The sequence below is a fragment of the Ceratina calcarata genome, unplaced genomic scaffold, assembly GCF_001652005.2.
Source record: "Ceratina calcarata isolate Rehan_Ccalc_2016 unplaced genomic scaffold, ASM165200v1 scaffold283.2, whole genome shotgun sequence".
Classification (NCBI taxonomy): domain Eukaryota; kingdom Metazoa; phylum Arthropoda; class Insecta; order Hymenoptera; family Apidae; genus Ceratina; species Ceratina calcarata.
In genome coordinates, this window is record NW_017150618.1 from 372,457 (window position 1) to 390,527 (window position 18,071).

At 49.7% G+C, this 18,071-nt stretch overlaps 1 protein-coding gene and 1 long non-coding RNA gene across 26 annotated transcripts in view; one reads left to right on the top strand and one right to left on the bottom strand.

The window, feature by feature from the left end:
• shot (dystonin-like protein short stop) overlaps positions 1–18,071 on the bottom strand; it is a 73,340-nt gene that overhangs the window by 54,472 nt on the left and 797 nt on the right. For 13 of the 25 annotated variants that reach the window (XR_003389011.1, XM_026812456.1, XM_026812452.1 and 10 more), the window contains exons 1-3: positions 5,354–5,612; positions 3,069–3,130; positions 517–534 (exon numbers count right to left, since the gene is read on the bottom strand). Coding sequence is in view for 24 of the 25 variants with exons in the window: in XM_026812456.1 (XP_026668257.1) it covers positions 517–534; positions 3,069–3,130; positions 5,354–5,612 (339 nt within the window). In the remaining variant the exon portion in view is untranslated. Of the gene's footprint in view, positions 1–516; positions 535–3,068; positions 3,131–5,353; positions 6,054–11,373; positions 11,713–16,255; positions 17,217–18,071 lie in introns of those variants that run through there. The other 12 variants (XM_018022267.2, XM_018022262.2, XM_018022266.2 and 9 more) reach the window with 7 other exon arrangements.
• On the top strand, positions 1,158–2,257 carry LOC113464171 (uncharacterized). Its single transcript, XR_003389013.1, has 2 exons — positions 1,158–1,645; positions 1,975–2,257. It is a non-coding gene; the product is annotated as an uncharacterized LOC113464171 (long non-coding RNA).

The window sequence follows — 18,071 nt, forward strand, 5'->3', positions numbered from 1 at the left end:
TCAATAATTAATTGAATATTTCCTTCTATACTTTTTAGTACGTAGCTATTTATTATTAGCATTGTTCTTCCGACGTCTGATTTCTTTTTAATTATAGGAAATGCGTTTTTCTAAAATACATAAACTTTTAGGATTGACTGTATAGCCAATACATCCTTAAAGAGAACAGCGCTAATGACTAACGATGCAATATGACTATTTGTAAACATTCTAAACTAAAAGAAGCATAATTTTCAAAATACAACGAGGTTCCCGTCTTGCAATCCGTGATTTCACGGTTTGATCCGTAGCGATGATACGCGCTAATCACCGCGATAGATCACGTCTAATTTAGAATCTCGTTACGTCTTGGTAACTACTATGAAACTCATCTACTTGAACAGTCTCGCAAAGATTTAAACCCTAATGCTATCGACATGCATTTAACGATTAACCCGTAATCGAACACGCGAACCACTCGTCCTGATCAATTAGGCGATTGCCTAGGGAGGATTTCTACTCCCGGGGATTCATTACCTTCACGTATTTCCAGTGCTGCGGCAAGCGTGGGAGGATCGAAAACACAGCGTTATGATCATGAATTTTCATTTGACAATAGGTATCTTATGCAATCGTTCAAGTCCCGATGGAACAATCGGTGCGTTGTCACGGGCTCGTCACGCCAAGCGTCTCGCTTTCAGCTAAGCACGATTGGGTGAGTACGTAGAACGAAAGTAAAAACGCGTGAGCAGAAACAGAGATCGAATGAGTTTTTGCACCACCGCCCCGGGACAACGACCGATCATCGGAATGGGAAACAGGCGCACGATAAAAACGCTGACAGTCGACGGGCGTACGATCAATCCGACATAAAAAGAATATCGATGAATGAACATCGAAAATAAGATCAAAAAAAAAAACGTGGCACCGTTCGAAGGAGAACAAAGTGTGCTTGTGTCTTCCGTTTAAAGGCATTTGGTCATAATTCTGGAAAGCGTGATTCTCCTTAATCCGCATTGTGTGCGTGAATGGAGGAAAAGAGGGTCACACAGGATGTCTTTATTATTCATCGGATCGGAATTCATGGACGCGGAGATTACTTCAGCGGACCATTTCCTGGCATGGTTACGCAATAGGCAACGGATGCGTCATATCACCGGTAACACTGTTGACCGATCTCGTGCAGGTTTTTCTTCGTCTCTGCCTGTGCAACGTCTCCGTGCGACTGGCTGACCGAATGACTGAATGCGTGCCTACCTGCGTAGCTAACTGCCTACTTACCCACCTACTTACCGAGGCAAGAGGTGGTAAATCGAGAACGTCGTCCGCAGGAGAACGTTTCCGAATAAGGTCAGAGTTACGAGAGGAAAGGTGGGCGCGAGGGATCGAGCAGGTAGGTAGCCAAGAGAACCAGTACCGAGCGACGCGCAAGCACGCAGTACCGTTCTCTGTATTACCCTGGAATCCATTACGAAGAGACAGCCGAGTCGTTTCGACGCGTACGTCCGTAAAAGATAAGAAGAGAACGAACGTTCGAAGGGGTGGCTGATCGGTCGTGGGTGCGTAAGTCCGTTGGTCACGGATCGGAAATATAGAGAAAGGGAGAGCTCGAGAGGTTTTAAACGAGGAACGGAGTAGGTAATGGAACCGGGCGTAGTCGAAGAGGGTGAGTAATGCCGTGGTTCGATAAGCGCCGGCTCTTCGTCATTCCTCGTTTTCGACTCGCGTAGCTAACAGCTAACATAGGAGAAATAAGGCTCGATAACCCTCGAAATGCCAATCGAGTTATACCCGCCGCTTAATACGCTTCAACCTCGCTCCTTTCCCCCTTGACTCCCGGGGCTTTGCATACGCCGCGCGGACGTAACGAGAAAGCGATGCTAAGAATGCATCGCTACTCGATTTATCTCCTCTCCATCGCGCCGTTTCTCATCTCTACTCTCTCGAGAACAATCATCGTTCATTTTTGTCTCTTTTCGTTCTGTCCGAAAACAGAAGAAGGACCTGCGTCATCGTCGTCCGAGGCCGCGGGCGAGAAGACAGCGGCGGGAGTCACGTGAGATCAAGGCTAACGTGTCTCGAGTTGCAAGAATTGTTCGCGGTCGCGTGCCATGTCGTCGTGGACATCGTCGTCGACGTCCGCCGTCCGTCGCGGTCACGTCTTCGGGGCCATTAACACGACGCCCGGCCGCGTCCCTCTTCGTTTCGTCACCGTGAAACATCGGTATTGACATCGGAGCCAGCCAGAGGCAATCGGAATAAACCCTGGCATCGCCGACGGCATCGTTTTTTCCATCACGTGTTCGCTCGAGAATGCGTACGACGCAGAACAGTGGCGGTGTTTGTTCGAGCGAGCGCGAGTTAAATAGTAGCTGCGGCGGTAGCGCGATCCTTCAAATCTCATTAATCAATCTGCGTTGGAAAAAAGGAAGACTCTTTAATAAATCGAGGAATCCTGCTGACTGATCCAGATACCGTTCACCCAGGGTGGGGCACGTCGACCCGATAAAGGGTTAAAAAAGGGGAGAGGAGGCTGCGTATCGATCGGAATGATTTTCTCGATTTCACCCACTCGGTCTCCTCGACACGTTGCCTTCTATAGCAGCGCGTGAAATACCCTCCTGGTAGGGGATTATGGTCGGCCCACGCGTACGTCCTACATGGGCAAAGAGACGGGTGCAGGAACACGTACGACACACACGTGCACACGCACGTATACGAAGGGGGCTGGGAAGGTCCCCCGTATCGTTTACGTATGTGGTTACGAAACAGCTGGTTGTCCCGGCGTTGCGCGTCGCTGCTCCCGTGTGCTCACCTATCAGGTGTAGCTACTCTCGCTCCGCCAGCCGTGGCCTCCTGCTAAGGTCGCTCTAAAATTAGGATCGCTCGATAGTTCGAAGGAAGGGCCACCTTCGAGGAACGAGCCTAGCCCCCCATAATTCGCGGAATTACTAAGTTTCCGAGGAACTACCGTATCATAATCGTTCGGATTGGCGTGACGCATTCATCCTCGAATGTTTAATACATTGACACCCGTCGACCGTAGCGTTGAAAAATGCTAGACGTTCTCTACCGAATCGAGTGCTTACCTTTTTCAGATGCTTGTTCACCCATTTGGTAAATGTTTTCTTTTGGATCGCGTCTCGTTCGTCTGCAATCACAAAGAACAGCGATTCGTTAGAAGCGGCGAGGAGGGTGGGAATCGTCACTTGTCGAAACCGACGTTTCTTTCGTTCTAACGTTCTAGATACGGTTTTCGTGCTGTGTTAGATTCTAATTAGATCGTTCATTTCCACTTTATCACCGACACACGAGCGATCGCCTACACGTGGGCATCAGGCAGCGAGTCAAAGCGACCGGATAGACGGACAGGCAGACAGGCAGGTAGGTGGTTAGATAGCTTGGTAAGTAGGCAGATAGGTAGGATACGGATGGGTGTTGATACGTAGGCAGGTAGTCAAATAGGAAAAGAGCAGTCGATCGTGCAGGCGAAACAAGCGGAACGTGCGCTAAAACTTTGCCCAATTCCTACGCTCGAAGGCCTGTTGTCAGTCAATTTGCAACCTGTGGCCCAGAACCAGCGAATGATATAAAAGCAAGAATTATCCGCCTTTCCAGTTTCCACGTACGTACCCGTGTGCGGTTCGTACGCCTGTACACACACGTTCCACGTAATCCGATTTAGCAACCATACGACGTACGTCGATGGAATACGCGGCGATACTTTTAACCGTGAGAGACGCGACCGAAGCGAGCTAGGAGTGTACACACCGAGGTGTACGACACGCAGGTTCGACGACACGACTCGAACGCGAAATTAATCAACCGAAGAGGCTCCGGCTTCGCCGTAGCAATTAATTACGGCCGATTATCCGATTCCATCTAGCCGTAGGCTTTCAATTAACGACGAGTTATCGCGAAACCGGGCGGTGCCTCGAACGGGGACAATCGAAACTAATGCGAGTCGTGATCCCGTATCGAACCCCGCGGTTATCCCGTCCGACCTCGAAAACAACAGGCTCGCTCAAGTTCCTCCGACGTAACCGACGACGACGGTAGATAAAAAACCACATTCGCACCGTTTCCATAATGACGCTTTTATGAAACGTCCGCGATAATTACGACTCTGTGTACAGTCCCATCAACGAATCGCGTTACCTAATGTTTGACGAAATAGATAAAAGTAAAACCAATCGTTTGTAACGTAAGCGTTAAAAATAAAAGATCGCATTCATCCTAATTGACGTGACAAGGCATTAGTCGGTAATCGGCTCCGATCGAAGTTCGTCGAACAGTCGCGTGCGTCTTCGAAAAAGAATGCTTGGACGCGTTCAATCTTTAGAAGAGTGGCATACCGAAGCATAATTGGAGATAACTGGGGACAATTCGCTGGAGAACGAATTTTTTTTTTTTGGAGCGGTGGACAGGGGATCGTTGAATTTCAGCTGACGAATGCCGAATGAAAAATTACGTACACGCGTCTCGACACGTACACAACTGCGTGGCTTATCTGTACGACTGATCGTAACAGACTTCATATCGAACCGAGCACGTTTTCGCGGACAATTCGCCTGATAACGGATTCGTGTGCGAATCACGCGCAAGGGAAACACGAAATCGTTTCAGTAAATTCGTTTCGCAAGCGAGACGCTATCTACGTGCGTATGCGTGGACAAAAGGAGCCGCGCGTAACCCGTCCGCAAAAGCGATTCTAATGTAAACGACTCTACGTAGCTAACAAGGTGACGAGGAAGCTTGACGTCCGGCGGAAATAAAACGCGATATTAGACACACAAAACGGCACTCCAAAAAAGTTAGTCAATGTTAACGAAAAAAAAAAAAATGAAAAGAAAAAAAAAATTAAAAATCCGCAAACACGCGTGTTGCACACTTGACCGATAAAAGAATCACGCGCGACGAGAATGTCCCTGGTATTAAACATCCGAGTCTCTGAATCGAAGGAGCTCGAGGCGCCAACTATTTTACCCCGGCTATTTCCGAGGCTACTTCCGCGAAACATTCGGGTCAAGCGGCAAAAGGTAAACGACCTGAAAAAGATACTTCCGTTCGCGGCCGAGCTCCGTTTTACGCGATGCGTGCGAATCCCGGGTCTCCCTTCGCTCTCGATTTTCATCTCGAGTGAAAAAGAGCACGAGGAGTCACACGGCTTGCTACGATCACGGTGAACGGTACCAAGGGAGGAAGCAAAAGCGAATCGATAAAAACCAGAAACGTGAAAAAAGGGTAAAATAAAAACAGGAACGGAAGGTTTGTTCCGGGCAATTGGTGAGGAGGTTCCCATCGGTAGGACGTGGAGGGTCAGGGGCAAGGTATTGGACGTGGTCCAGCATCGGCATGCCAACTCTTCACCTACCGTGCGCCTCGATGAACATCGCCCAGCAACCCCAGAAAGCCTGAGTGCTGCCGGAACGGTGTTCCTCGGCCCCTTTTTCCACCCGCCAATTCTCCCGTCGCTCCATCATCCACGAAAATCCGTTCGCCTGATTCTGACCTTTGAACTTGGATAGCGACTCCTCGTATCCGTGCTGCGATCTCTGCTCGCGGTGGTGCTCGGCGACGGTGTCGGCCGGATCGAAACCGAGCCTCTCCTTGTAATAAGCCTGAGTGGACATCTCGAGTTAACCAGTTAAGCTCGTTACAAGTTCCTCAGGTCGTCTCGGAGCCAGCCATTTCGCTCTGTCGCGAGCGTTTCACGCACCAGTCTCTATTTTCACTTTCCTCTCGTTCGCCAGGATACGCTTTTACGCGCGCACACGCGTACCCAGAGCGCACTGTTCTTCTTTTGACACCGAGCGCGTCCAAAGCTTAATCGAACTCTTACGGTAACAGGTCTCACGGAAGCTTAGCTCCTAACAATCGTAGCTTGTGAATCGAACACTTGAAACGGGCACTTAATAGACTTATATCTTAACGAGAGGTTTTAATTATATATGGCACTTAAGAGTCAACGGAAGACCCGGTTTCGTCCTTAATTAAGCTCACTTTCCTCCTCCCGCGTTTTCACCTCGACTTTCGTTTCTTTCTCGATCGGAAATCTTGACATCGGCGTTGCACTGTTGGAACAAAATTAACAATGATCTCTTCTGATTAACACGCGGCGAATAAACGAACGAACGAACGAACGAACGAACGAGCGAGTGAGGGAACGCGTTTGTTAGAAGCCGAGGGTGCATCGGCGACGCGGACAATGCGAAGAGGACGGAGTACAGCTAATTTCGTTCCCCCGTTTGTCCCGTGCCTGGGCTCTCCAGACACGCGAACGAAGCTTAACGAATCAACGACCGAATTTATCACGGCACGTCGCAGACGTAACCACTCAACGTTTCTTCGGGCAAAGTGGTCCCTCGGTGGAACACCACCAGACGCGGTAATCGGTCTTTCGCTGACGCCTAGTTCATCGTTCCCACGAGAAACGCCGAGGGAGGGAGAAAGAAGGATATCCCGACTATATTTCGCGCAGACACGATAAATAGAAGAGCAAGGCGGAATTTTCGTTACTCTCGCCCGTTGCGACCAATTAAGCCCGACGATTCTATTAACAGGCAGAAACGAGTCTAACGCGGAATATTGAAGTAACTATTTGCCACGGAGAACGATGACAGCCAACGAAACACACCGACGATTTATTATTAATACGATGGATTTCAAACTTGTATAAAGGCAATCGATTATTAGGGATGGAACGCACTTGGCGGAGAGCAGAGACTGAATGATAACGGGAAGAGAATCGAGCCCGACTGGTACCAGAGGCGGACGGTGGTAGCGAACGGAGCACGCGAGCGATTGTACTAACGAATGAACGGTTGTGGCCGCGAGCGAGAGTAAACGAACCAGCGAGCGATCTACCAAACTGACGGTCCACGAGACGGCTGGTGACTGAGAGACACGGGTGCCACCCGGGGTAACCAAAGACCATCGGGATCTCCGCATATGGTAATGGAAGCAATGGCATGTGGGTGTCGTCTTCTGGATCGAAGCGAAAAGCAAGACAATTGCGACACACCGGTGCCCCTTTTGCTGATCCTATTGGTATTTTAATCTAAGATTAAGCGACCGTTCGTCACACCTGTCTATGCGTCTACTGACCGGCGAATGACCCCCTGAACTCTCCTATCCGTTGCGAGCACGTCGCGAGTATCCATCGTCAAACGATTCGTTGTCCTCCGGTATTTTTATGAATCCCGATAAGAGTTCGTGTCATACGAATGGCACGCTGCCTCGATATCTCTCTTTACAAAATATCATTCTATGTCCACGACGCGATAAAAATATTTGAACACTCGGACGTTGAATCGATCGCATGAAAACCTTGTTGTTACCACGCGTCATCGTGTCGTGTCAGTCGGTACGTACGAGTGTCATAAATTACTTGTACGTAAGATTTGTATTGAAACCAGCACATTGGTCCACGTCATTCGCGTAGCGATATAAGACGGAAGAACTACTACTACTACTACTACTACTGCTCATGCGACTCGTATCCGCACCATATTAGTTTTTGGATCGGATTCAATGATTCATGTGCGTTCACCGCGAAACGTCACGCGGGACGCGGTCGGGCGAGGTCTGAGATCGCGGGACCCGGTCCAACCCGGCTCGACTGGACGACCTGACTCAAACTCAGGCTGGTTCTCGCCGAGTCCGACGGAATTAGATGCGAATAGAAAATAGAGTAACGCGTGTCACGCGCCACGCGGTGTTAGGCGAACTCCTTCTAACTGTGTCCGTCGCATTGGTTAGAAAGTTCGAGAGAAAGTACACCGGGCGCGTGTATGTAACGCACGAACAAAGTCGGTTCTGAAATTTTATCAGAAACAGGAAACAGGCAAAGTTTTTTACTCGGAATTTTCTAGCCTGAGAATGAACCTAATAATTTTGTCAGAGAGTGTCTGATAACGTGGGACCACTGTTTACATTAATGTGCCAGGCTCTCGGAAGAGTCTGAGACGATTCTCGAGTCATTCTGATAGCGTTCGTTTCTCGAGAAGCCGAAAAAAGAGATGACCAGACAGAACGTTCCTTTTAAGAAGAATGCTTATGATAATGTGCAAACTAAACGCGTGAAACGATCGATGACATCACGACAGGTCGAAACGCAGCGTGTGTCGGTCCCCACTCGTTCCGTTTTGCACCACCTACGATCTTTCGGTGAACGATACCGCCTTCGATTCGAAGCGGTAGAAAGGTAGCGAGGAATAGATCGCCGGCGAGCGAGTAGAAGCGAAAAGAGGACGAAGAAGGTAGGAGGAGGAAGCGCGTGTACGCGCATCGGATCGGCATAACGCGAGTTGCAAGAGGGGCCGGCTCGGCGGCATTCTTGCGGCAACGGCGTAGCAATATAACGGGTCCATAGTCGGCTCTCGGAGGACTTCTCGAGGGCTCTTGGAAGCCGAGAAGACTCTCTCCGCCGCGTATAAGTTCGGTTTCAACCTTGAGCAGCACGCGGCGAAGCGTGTGCTCGCGACTCCTTTTTTTTCTCTCTCTCTCTATCTCACTCCCTCGCTTCGTTCTTGCACTATGTTTTCACAAGCGACCTCCTCCGCAACCGACCCCTTCTCGTTTCATCCCGAGAGATCCAACGCCGGAAACCCCACCTATCTTTACGTCTGCTATCGTAACCCGTCCCTCCGAGGCAAACGACAAGACCATTCCCTGCCATCGATCCTACAGAAGCATCACTTCTCGCGTCAACCTACTTATAAACGACGCGTTCCAGCCGAAGCGATGCGTACACTCAGGCTCGCGAGTCTGTGTGACAGCAATCGTTGAAGCGAAATCTTATGAAAGGCACATGGTCACGATCCCTGTTGGAGATCTATGCGAATTTCTTCTTGCAACACTGAACGATGCGCTTAATGGCTCGGAGTACGTTTACGGAAGAGGTGAATTTCTTCACCGACAGGATATCCTCGATAACGTAACGAGTCACGGATCCTACGCGTAATTCTAGAGGCGTATATCGATTACGAATCGACCTTTGGCGTCAAAAGCCCATCGTTTGTTTCGCAATTCTTTTCAGCCTCGAACTTGATACCGCGAACGATCCGAGCGTACGAAAACAGGGCGCCGAGGAGGAGAACGAGGCCTTGAAGACGACCTTCGCGGAATTCGCCGAAGTCCCTCGGCTCGTAAATTCTAGCCGGTAGATAAGTTCCCGGCCGACCTTTTGCCGTGAAATGAAGAATCCCTGGGATCGCTCGTTAAAGCCGAACGTTTCGGCTAATAGAACCTGCGGTCCTCTCGAAGACCCGCGACGCGGATTCCAAACTGGTTTCCGAGGTTGCGAGAGAAGCGAAGTAAAGTGTCGAACGCGATACCGCGACGACTCGAGATTTTCGTCGACTGTTGGTTCGCTCGGGTTGATATCGATAAATCAGTCGGCGATCGCGCAATCAGGTTGCGAACCACGTCATCGACAGACCGGAGTCGAAAATAAGGCGGGAGAGGCAGCACACAAAATCGGGGCGTATCTCGAGAAGGTGGGACCGCGTCGAGTGGCCTGGCACTCAAAGACTCTCCGCGGCACGACCGGCGATAAAGCTTACTTGCACTTTCGCAGCTCTGTTAATGCAACTACCAAATACGGCTTTCGGTTCGAACACGGTGGAGGTCGCGGACGAAGGTGGGGCGATGCACCGAGAACCAACACTTTGACAGAACGACGAGCGTGTGCTCCGGATCGAGATACACCGACCAACGTTGAATGAACTTAGCATAAACATTCGCGATCCGATAATGCATAGATCGTATTTATGATCTGATTATTCAGGACGAACGCTAAGCAACGGTTTCATCGTGGGCGACTTGAATGAGAATCAACGAGAGGAACGATCGGAGAAAATGATCTTCGAGATACACGTCGCGGGTGTAACGAGGGACAAACGCGGAGGGTGTCGCGAGCGAGAAATAATCGGCATTCCCTTTAAACGCGGGGTAGCTACGTGGACAGAATTCAATTACGTCCGACGGTAATTTGGCAAGAGCGCACGTGACGCGTTCCGCTTGGTTGTACCACGCGGCTTTTCTCGCTTTCGACGCACGGCTTTTCTAGGATGGAACGAGGAGAATCCGAGATGCACCGGGCGATACGAAAAACACGAGCTCGTCTCGGTCTCGGGATCACGGTAATAATAATAATAATACCCCGGGCAGCGTGATGGTTTGACGTTTACTGGGAGATGCACCGAAATGGGCGAAACGAGGGTACCGGCCAGCCGCGACCGATTCGGGCCAGAGAATAGGTCGATCGGACCAAATTAAGAAATTCCACGTACACACGCGAGCTCTTACGTGATTGTACGCGGCGTGTCTCGCGAAGCCGGTTTGTCATAGAGCTCCGGCCGGCTGCAATTATTGCGCAATCCCCGTATTCGATGAAAACGACTTTCTTCTTATTCACTCGTCGGCTGCGACCACAGTGTATCTATGGATCTATGTATACACGACTCCTCGGCATTCCTCTTCTCGTCTCATTGATGGATAGATATGAATTGCGTCAACCCACCCTCACGATTACTTTACATATACGTTTCGGGGATCGGATTTCCAGGCTATTAGCTAGCTTTCCCGGCGCGACATAAACGAACGACGCGAACCAACTGCGGGCGGCTCCTCGTTCGAAAGCGGATTCCGGGTTCGAAACGAAAACAGAAGGGGAACGAGCGATCGTAATCTTGAATGAAACCCCAGCGATATTATCGATACACGCGTTCGGTGAATCGGTTATACCGTTCGATATGTACTCCGTTTCGTGATTACTAACAAACGGCGCGCGTTAATGGAAGGGGCAAGCGAGGGCGGGAGTGGAGAACCGAGCGAGTTGGCACAACCGATTGCTATCGGGGGGGACGGAGACGGTCGTAGAATCGGAGACAGAGGTAGAAAAGGAACAGGGGGAGGTGAGCCGTGCATGACTCACGGAATGCCTCGTGTTTTGCTCACGGGACGAGTGGGCTCGAAATTGTTCACGAAATACCTAAGACCGGACGCGCGTGGAAATCGTCATCGACGAACACAACTCCAGCGTGCTCGGAAACTGTCACGTGTCAAAAAGAACGAGGAACACCCGCGAGACACCGCGTACTTCTCCGGTGTTTGTCACACTGATCCACCCGAATATGAGTGCCGATTATGCGGCCCGTTATCGGCGCACCGGGCCGTCTTATCGCGAAACCGTTCGCGCGCGAACAATGACATCGGGGAACGAGTACGCGATATCACTAGCAGACGCGCGGAGAACTGACATCGGTGCGACCAACCGTTCGACTCGTTCGTTCGTTCGTTCGTTCGTTCCTCGAGCCCAGAGAGACCGACCGACCGACCGACCGCTGGTACTCGAGACGTGGCACTGGAATTCCTTGCCGTGGAACGTACCGCACGACAAACGTTGACGAAGTCGACGCGCGTATCCGGAACCCCGCCGTAACACGGCCAGGTAGCTGTAGGCCGTACGACAAGGACGGAGAGAGAACTCGCGAGACGAGGGGGAGAGAAACGTCGGACGGAGAAAGACGGGAAGGTGGACCGAGAAGGATGAATGGGCCGAGGAAAGAGGAGCAGCGGGAGCGGATAAGCAACGCGGAGAGAACGCAGGGAGGGACCCCGGACGAAGTGGAGGAACGAGCCGTCGCGCGAAGGGAGAACGAGACGAGAGAGAAAGATAGAGAGGGACCAACGAGTGGGAGTAGGACAAACAGAGGAGAAGAAGAAGAAGAAGGGAGAATAGAGAGAGAGAAGGGGAGAGAGAAGGAGAGCGAGCGAGCGGCTTGCGAGTTGGAGAAGACGCGATTTGCCGCTCCGTCGTGTAGAGCACGTCGCCTCGACACAGACTGCAGCGGCCTGGACAACTGCCGCCCACCCAGGCTGCCTGCCTCTCTACCTCGGGCCTCGAGGTTCCAGAACCTACTCCTCGCAAAACCCCCCGCCATTGCGGTTCCGTTCATCCTTCACTTTCTCCGTTCGTTGAACAGAGAAATCGACGTGGCGAGGGTCGGGGTGAAACCGGCCGAAAGGTAGACCGGGGACCGAGGGACGGGGGTTAGAGAAAGACCGGGCAAGGCCTCTGTCTTTTTGACAAAGCACCCCGCCGTAGCATAGCTGCCGTTACAAACAGGTTCGTAGGGCAGGTCACGTAACGACAGGGGCGCGCCGTGAAAATACATACCGCGAATCGTGGATTAAATGCACCGTGTGCCAAACGGGACGACGATTGTTCGCGTTTCACGCCGTTCTGGTATACATTCAACACGTAACTCCTATACCGTTTGCCGTTTCATGGAGAATTATTCCTGTTAGTCGCCTTGAAGTATAGTAGACCGCCAGCCGGACCAGACGGGGATTTAATATTCATTTAACACCTCGGCTCTTTCCAGTGGTTAATTAAGATATCGTGAAAGGCGAGAGATTATTGCGAGTGAAATTTTTATTCAAACAATCCTGGCGCAACAGGTTTATTCATGGCTAATGAATCACTTTTCCTTAGTAAAAACGATTATTCAAAAGTTAAATCGAGGCCTTCGTTGTTATTCGTCATTCGGGCAAAAGTTGCCCAACGTCGCCAAACGGGACAAGGACTGCATTTCGCGGTTTATAAGCGAGAAACGAATACGCGTTCATTCAACGCCGTAGCCCTGTCGTTTTCGCAGGGAATTCTTCGAGTAAACAGAAAGCCGCGAGCAAGAAAACCACGGGGGTCGGTCTCCCTTACCAGCGTGAGAATTCTTGATCTGGCGCCAAGCCAAATGGATCCCATTTTTTCTTCGTCGATCATTCCTAACGTCGCCGATATTCTACCTCTTGTTTATGTACGCAGTGAAACTGAACGGCAAACGGGCCGCCGCTAACAGATGTAGACACTAAATGCGCGAATCCTCCGGATCCCTAATCCTCGCAATTGCGATGCAAATTTATCTTATCAAAAGATGATCTCGCGACTGTAATCATCTGAGGACAAAAGCTGGTTATTACGATAACTACTACAATTGTGATTGTACAATGAATACAATTGTAATCGATAACGATTGAAGAATTAATCAGATAATCACTTATCTTTGGTGAACTTTAGAATGTAACTAACATTGAATAAACTGTTGCACGGTTCAATCGTCGTCCTTGATACACTCAGCTACTCTGCAATTACTAAAAATTATTACTATCCCGATGTGTGATATTCTAAGCAGCTATTAGCTGAAATAATACCTCTACAGAACAAATACCAGAACAACTAGGAGTAACCAAACCGGAAAGAATTCAATTCTGAGGAACCGTTCGGCTCTAAAAGCCCGAGCAGGTATGCGCACCAAAGGTCGAAATAATCTGAATTACAAAAGCCTAAGCCGATTAGTACCCAATACGAACAATATAATGATTATTGCACTTTACAATTTCCACTCTCGTCCCTGCAGGCCGTTGTTCACGGCCTCGTGCAACGCGCCGAGTGTCTCAAATAAGGATATTACATCTTAAATGAATCTGCGAGGTTTTACTAAGCAGCCTGCTGATTTGATATGCAGAGGAGGCGCTATCATAGAGCAGCCACTTGTCCGGTGCTGACTATACTGCCGATGCCCTGTCCCGCAAGAGATATAATTCCCACTGTTCTTCTAACGCTATTTAGCAATGTCTATTACATATTCGATGAGTTCGAAGCAGCGGTTCATCGTTCCCGACTCCGTGGCCTGGATCTCACACGACACCTTCTTCTTTCACGCTTTTATTTTATTTTTTCCTCTTCCTGCCCCCTTGGCAGGTTTACGCGCATTCCTAACTGTACGTAGATCGAAGCGAAGATTACTACGTCCAAATATATATTAAAACGTGGATGCCTCTTAAGAAATTTAGTCTGATCGTAAACGTCGCGCCGGTCCTGTGAAGCCAGGATGGATTCAGTTCGTTCATCCCCAACGTACAATGGATACTTCCGGCAAAGGGGTTGTGCTTCAAGGACGATCCGTGGAGAAGGTAAGTAGAAGGAATTGAATAAATGTAACTTCCTCGGTTCTCGTGCGAAACTCTTTATTTTCACCGAAAAGAATACCTGAAAATAATCCGAACGAACGTACCAGTCTTCAGGTACTTCGGGTACTCCGAGACATCTAGCGAACGGCTTCTGAAGCCTTGATCGTAGCAAGGTGAAGCAGGTATAAACGGGTATATAAGCCTAACAGGTGTGGCCTCCACATTTGTCGAAAATCTGTTTGCCGTTTCGTTACCTACGTTCTGAACTCTGTCTGAATGAACGAAATACTCGATAGACGTTTGACGAAATGTGTGACGAAGTCGCTCGTGGGGGCAAGAACCGTAGGATCAATTACCACCCCCTTTTTCCTAGCCCGGCGGCATCGTTGAAGCGCGGCTCATGCAAATGAAAGGAGCCTGCGCATGGAAGGAAGTAACGAGGAGGAAGCAAAAAGCGCGGAAGAGCAAATAGGAGGAACGAGAAAGAAGACGTTCTCTTCTCCGTTGGGGCATCGAACCGTGACCCGAGCACCTGTTGCCGCCTCCACGCTCCTAGATTAATGCGAACCGACCTGCCGCCTCCGCTCCCCTACTCGACCGCGTAGGCATAGTGAACCAGTGTAACCTCTGTGACGAAGATCCCATGGGCCGTGACCGCTGAAAAGCACGGCCGTGAGTTCATCGACGCGACGACGGCGACGACGACGACAACGACGTGGTTACACTCGGCTGTCTGCCTCTTTGATCATCGTCGTGCGCACAAGTGTCTTCATTCATCGTAGTCAAGCGTTGAACGCTGGTTAAAAACTCGCCTCTTCTCGCCGTGATTCGGCCGCGTTCTCGGAAACCCATAAATTAAACCGACGGGGAGGGATAAACGGCGAGAGTCGAGAGGCAATTGAGAGAATCGGTGCTCGGGTAATATACTTGATAGTGCAACGGTTACTAGAGCATTCACGATAGCGCACCGATAGGTCGTTATAATTAGAAACAATTATGCTCGCGTGCCCGTGATGCGATACTTCGATATCGGCTACTGCATACTACTTTGCCCAGATCACGAGATTCGAGAACGTCGATAGACCCGCGATTTCGAACGATGCTCTGCCTGAAAATGGTACGGAACTGGCTCGCGCGTTGCTTTTGTTAGCGCGAATCAGAGCCTGTAATTTCACGAATCGACTGTCCCACATGGACACGCTCGTTCGTGCGATACTTGTCCTACGCTCATCAGGGGAAACAGCGAAATAGTCAGACTGAACGAGCGCGGAATTCGTCCGAGGATCAAAGCGTCGCGAAAAGCGACTCGTAACGAGGGCTCGCGGGGATCGTTGAAAAAATTCTCACGGTAAGATGATCGGCAATCTGCAATCCGATATTTATCGAATGGTTTCGAGTGTCTATTCCTGGTCGGCACCCCTCGTCGAAGGTCGACTGTACCCGCAAACGAGAATCGTTTCCTGCATCGCAAGAATTTACAACGCGGCTAATTTCTTACGACTAGGCCCTGTATAATCCCGGCAGAAAATACCTGCGCGTCTCGCATTCATTTCGAATTCCATTCAACGCGCTCCAGCGCAAAATGCGGCTATTTTTACTCCTCGTAGCCGGTTCGGAAAAATTCGTGAAATAAACTGCAACATCCAGACGTGCATCGACTACCATACATTTCAGTTCTCACGAGACCCCTACGCGGGCAATCGATACGATCGATAAGGGCTGTTCGGAAGAGGATCAGCAGGGGGTTAATAAGAGAGGAAAAAAGAAATGTTCTCATCTATTCTATAGGTTCGTTTATTGAAGCGGACAAATTGCGAGCCTCGTGGATCGATATCGAGCGAGATGGAAAATGGAAATGAACGACTGATAAATAATCGGAATTGCCATCAATTTGCAACTCATTATACGTTCACATTCTAGTCGATTACGTACGCCGGTGTTGTCGCGGTAGAATCAATGACGAACGTCACCGGAGTAATTCAGAACGATCATGAACGTACTCTATTTTACAATTACCTCGTCGCTTTGACTCGACGTTTCGACTTATTTTTAAAGATTAGAAATCTCTATTTCTTCCTCGTTATCTCTGGGAACCTCCGGTACGTGAAACTTTTACACTCTGAATCGATTAAGCCACGAACAGAGTGCAAACAGTTAACATACTCGAGGATCGTGCTGCGAATGAAAAAGAAAGGCGGAAGCCGAATATGTACACGTTCTCGTACAGTAGAGAATTCAAGTATAGAACGTAACCAGGTTTACGAAAACGGAAACTAGAGAAACGGCATTCGATACTCACCGGCGATCCGTAAAACGGCTCTGTCAGCGGGATCCAGCTGCAGGATACTCAGCGGTTTGTCCTTTACCCATTCCTTGAGACTTCCGTCCAGCTCGAACTCCATTCTCTATGATGAACTGTCGATCGGAACTTCTCCCTTTCTTTTTACACCATATTCGCTTCACTCCTCTTTCAGCACTCGTTTCACAACAGCACTTGCCGATTTCACAACGCGCGACGCGCAGAGCGGTCGCGTACTATTATGTACGACGTCGTCGTCGTCGTCGTCGTCGTCGTGTTCGTTCAATAGCGTCCGCGAGGCAACGGCGAACAGAGTGCACAGCACTAAAGTCGCCCGTGTTATCGACAGCGGGCAGCTGGCGACTTTGCACGCGATATCAAATACGACATCCTCGTTACTGTCCTCCTCCTCCGGCGCGGCGACCTTTTTCTGTCCCTCTCGCCCTTGTCCCGCAAGATGAATGGCTTTTGTTGACAAGAATAGGTTTCAATCATACGGAAAGCACGTGGAACTCGAGCCCCAGCGTGCCGCGCGTTTCAGTTACTGGCACACGACGCTCCTGTTACGTGCAGCTGCGTAGAAATGCGCGAACCGCGCCGGTGTAACGGAAGGAAGGAGGCGACGAACAGCGAAAGCGCGTACGGCGATGAGCCTGGCCGTCCTTTCGACGATGCCCACCGATTACTTAACGATGGGGGAGCGATACGGTTGTTGCCAGCAACGTTGACGTGCGCTTCCTGCACGCCGATAATCAGCTATGCTTCGTATCTTCGTCGTACGCGGCGCCTTAGGTCAGGTTAGATTCAGTTGAAAACACTTGGGTCACGACCCCCGAATCCCCCGTCGTATCTATATGTACCCTCTCTTCTTTTAACTCGAGATTCTTATCTCATTAGCTAAAATATCGTAGTTCCACTGCCCTCGCTGTTATTACTTATACAGGGTTCTCCTCGGAGTAATCTACCAGGGACATAAACAGAAATATTATGTTCCTTTCTGCTTCTGTATATTGCCCATAATAAATCGTACGCGACCGGGTGCTTCAGAATGAAAGAGATACACTGATGTGTTCAGGAAAGAATGGGCACACGATCTTCCATTAATATTTTAGCAATCGAATTGTGACTCACTACAGCGGGGAAAGCGTTTCCTGCCGTATGACTCTTGTTAGAAACGTTCGAAATATCTCGAGATTTGCCTCGACAATCAAGCTCGCGGCGCTTGTGCATTTAACGAGCATTTAACGAGTTTCCTACGTACGTAATTTATGGCTACTTTACGGACGTGTGTATACGTCAATCGTTCGGGCGATAGATCCGGAGAGATCCGATACAAAGAACAGGAAGCGGATGCGGCAGCGTACCAAGTCGAACTGATTCTCAGACGGCGTTGAAAAAAAATTGAAACGTATGCAAATTCTTCGACGTACGCATCACCGTTCTACATACTTTCAAGCGAGACTGCTCGCTGGCTTGCTTACTTAGAAATATGCTATAGCCTTGAAACTTTATCATATACAATGTTGTCTACACGGCGATACTTGTTTCGCTCTGCATGCATGCTCTTCTGATGTTTGGAAATCGAGAGATCCCCGCGCTGCGACTAAATATTTGAACAACTCGGACCCTTCGCGATCCTGTTTATTTGCTTTTTCACACTGGAACGAAAAAAGAAGTACGGACGTCCGTTCTATATATTCGCGACTCAAAAGGCTTCAGTTTACGCGTACGCAGCCACGCTAAGTAATTATTTTTCTCTCTCTCCCCCTTTCTACCATTTATACTGCGAGACAAATTTAGAATTGTCGAAACGCGG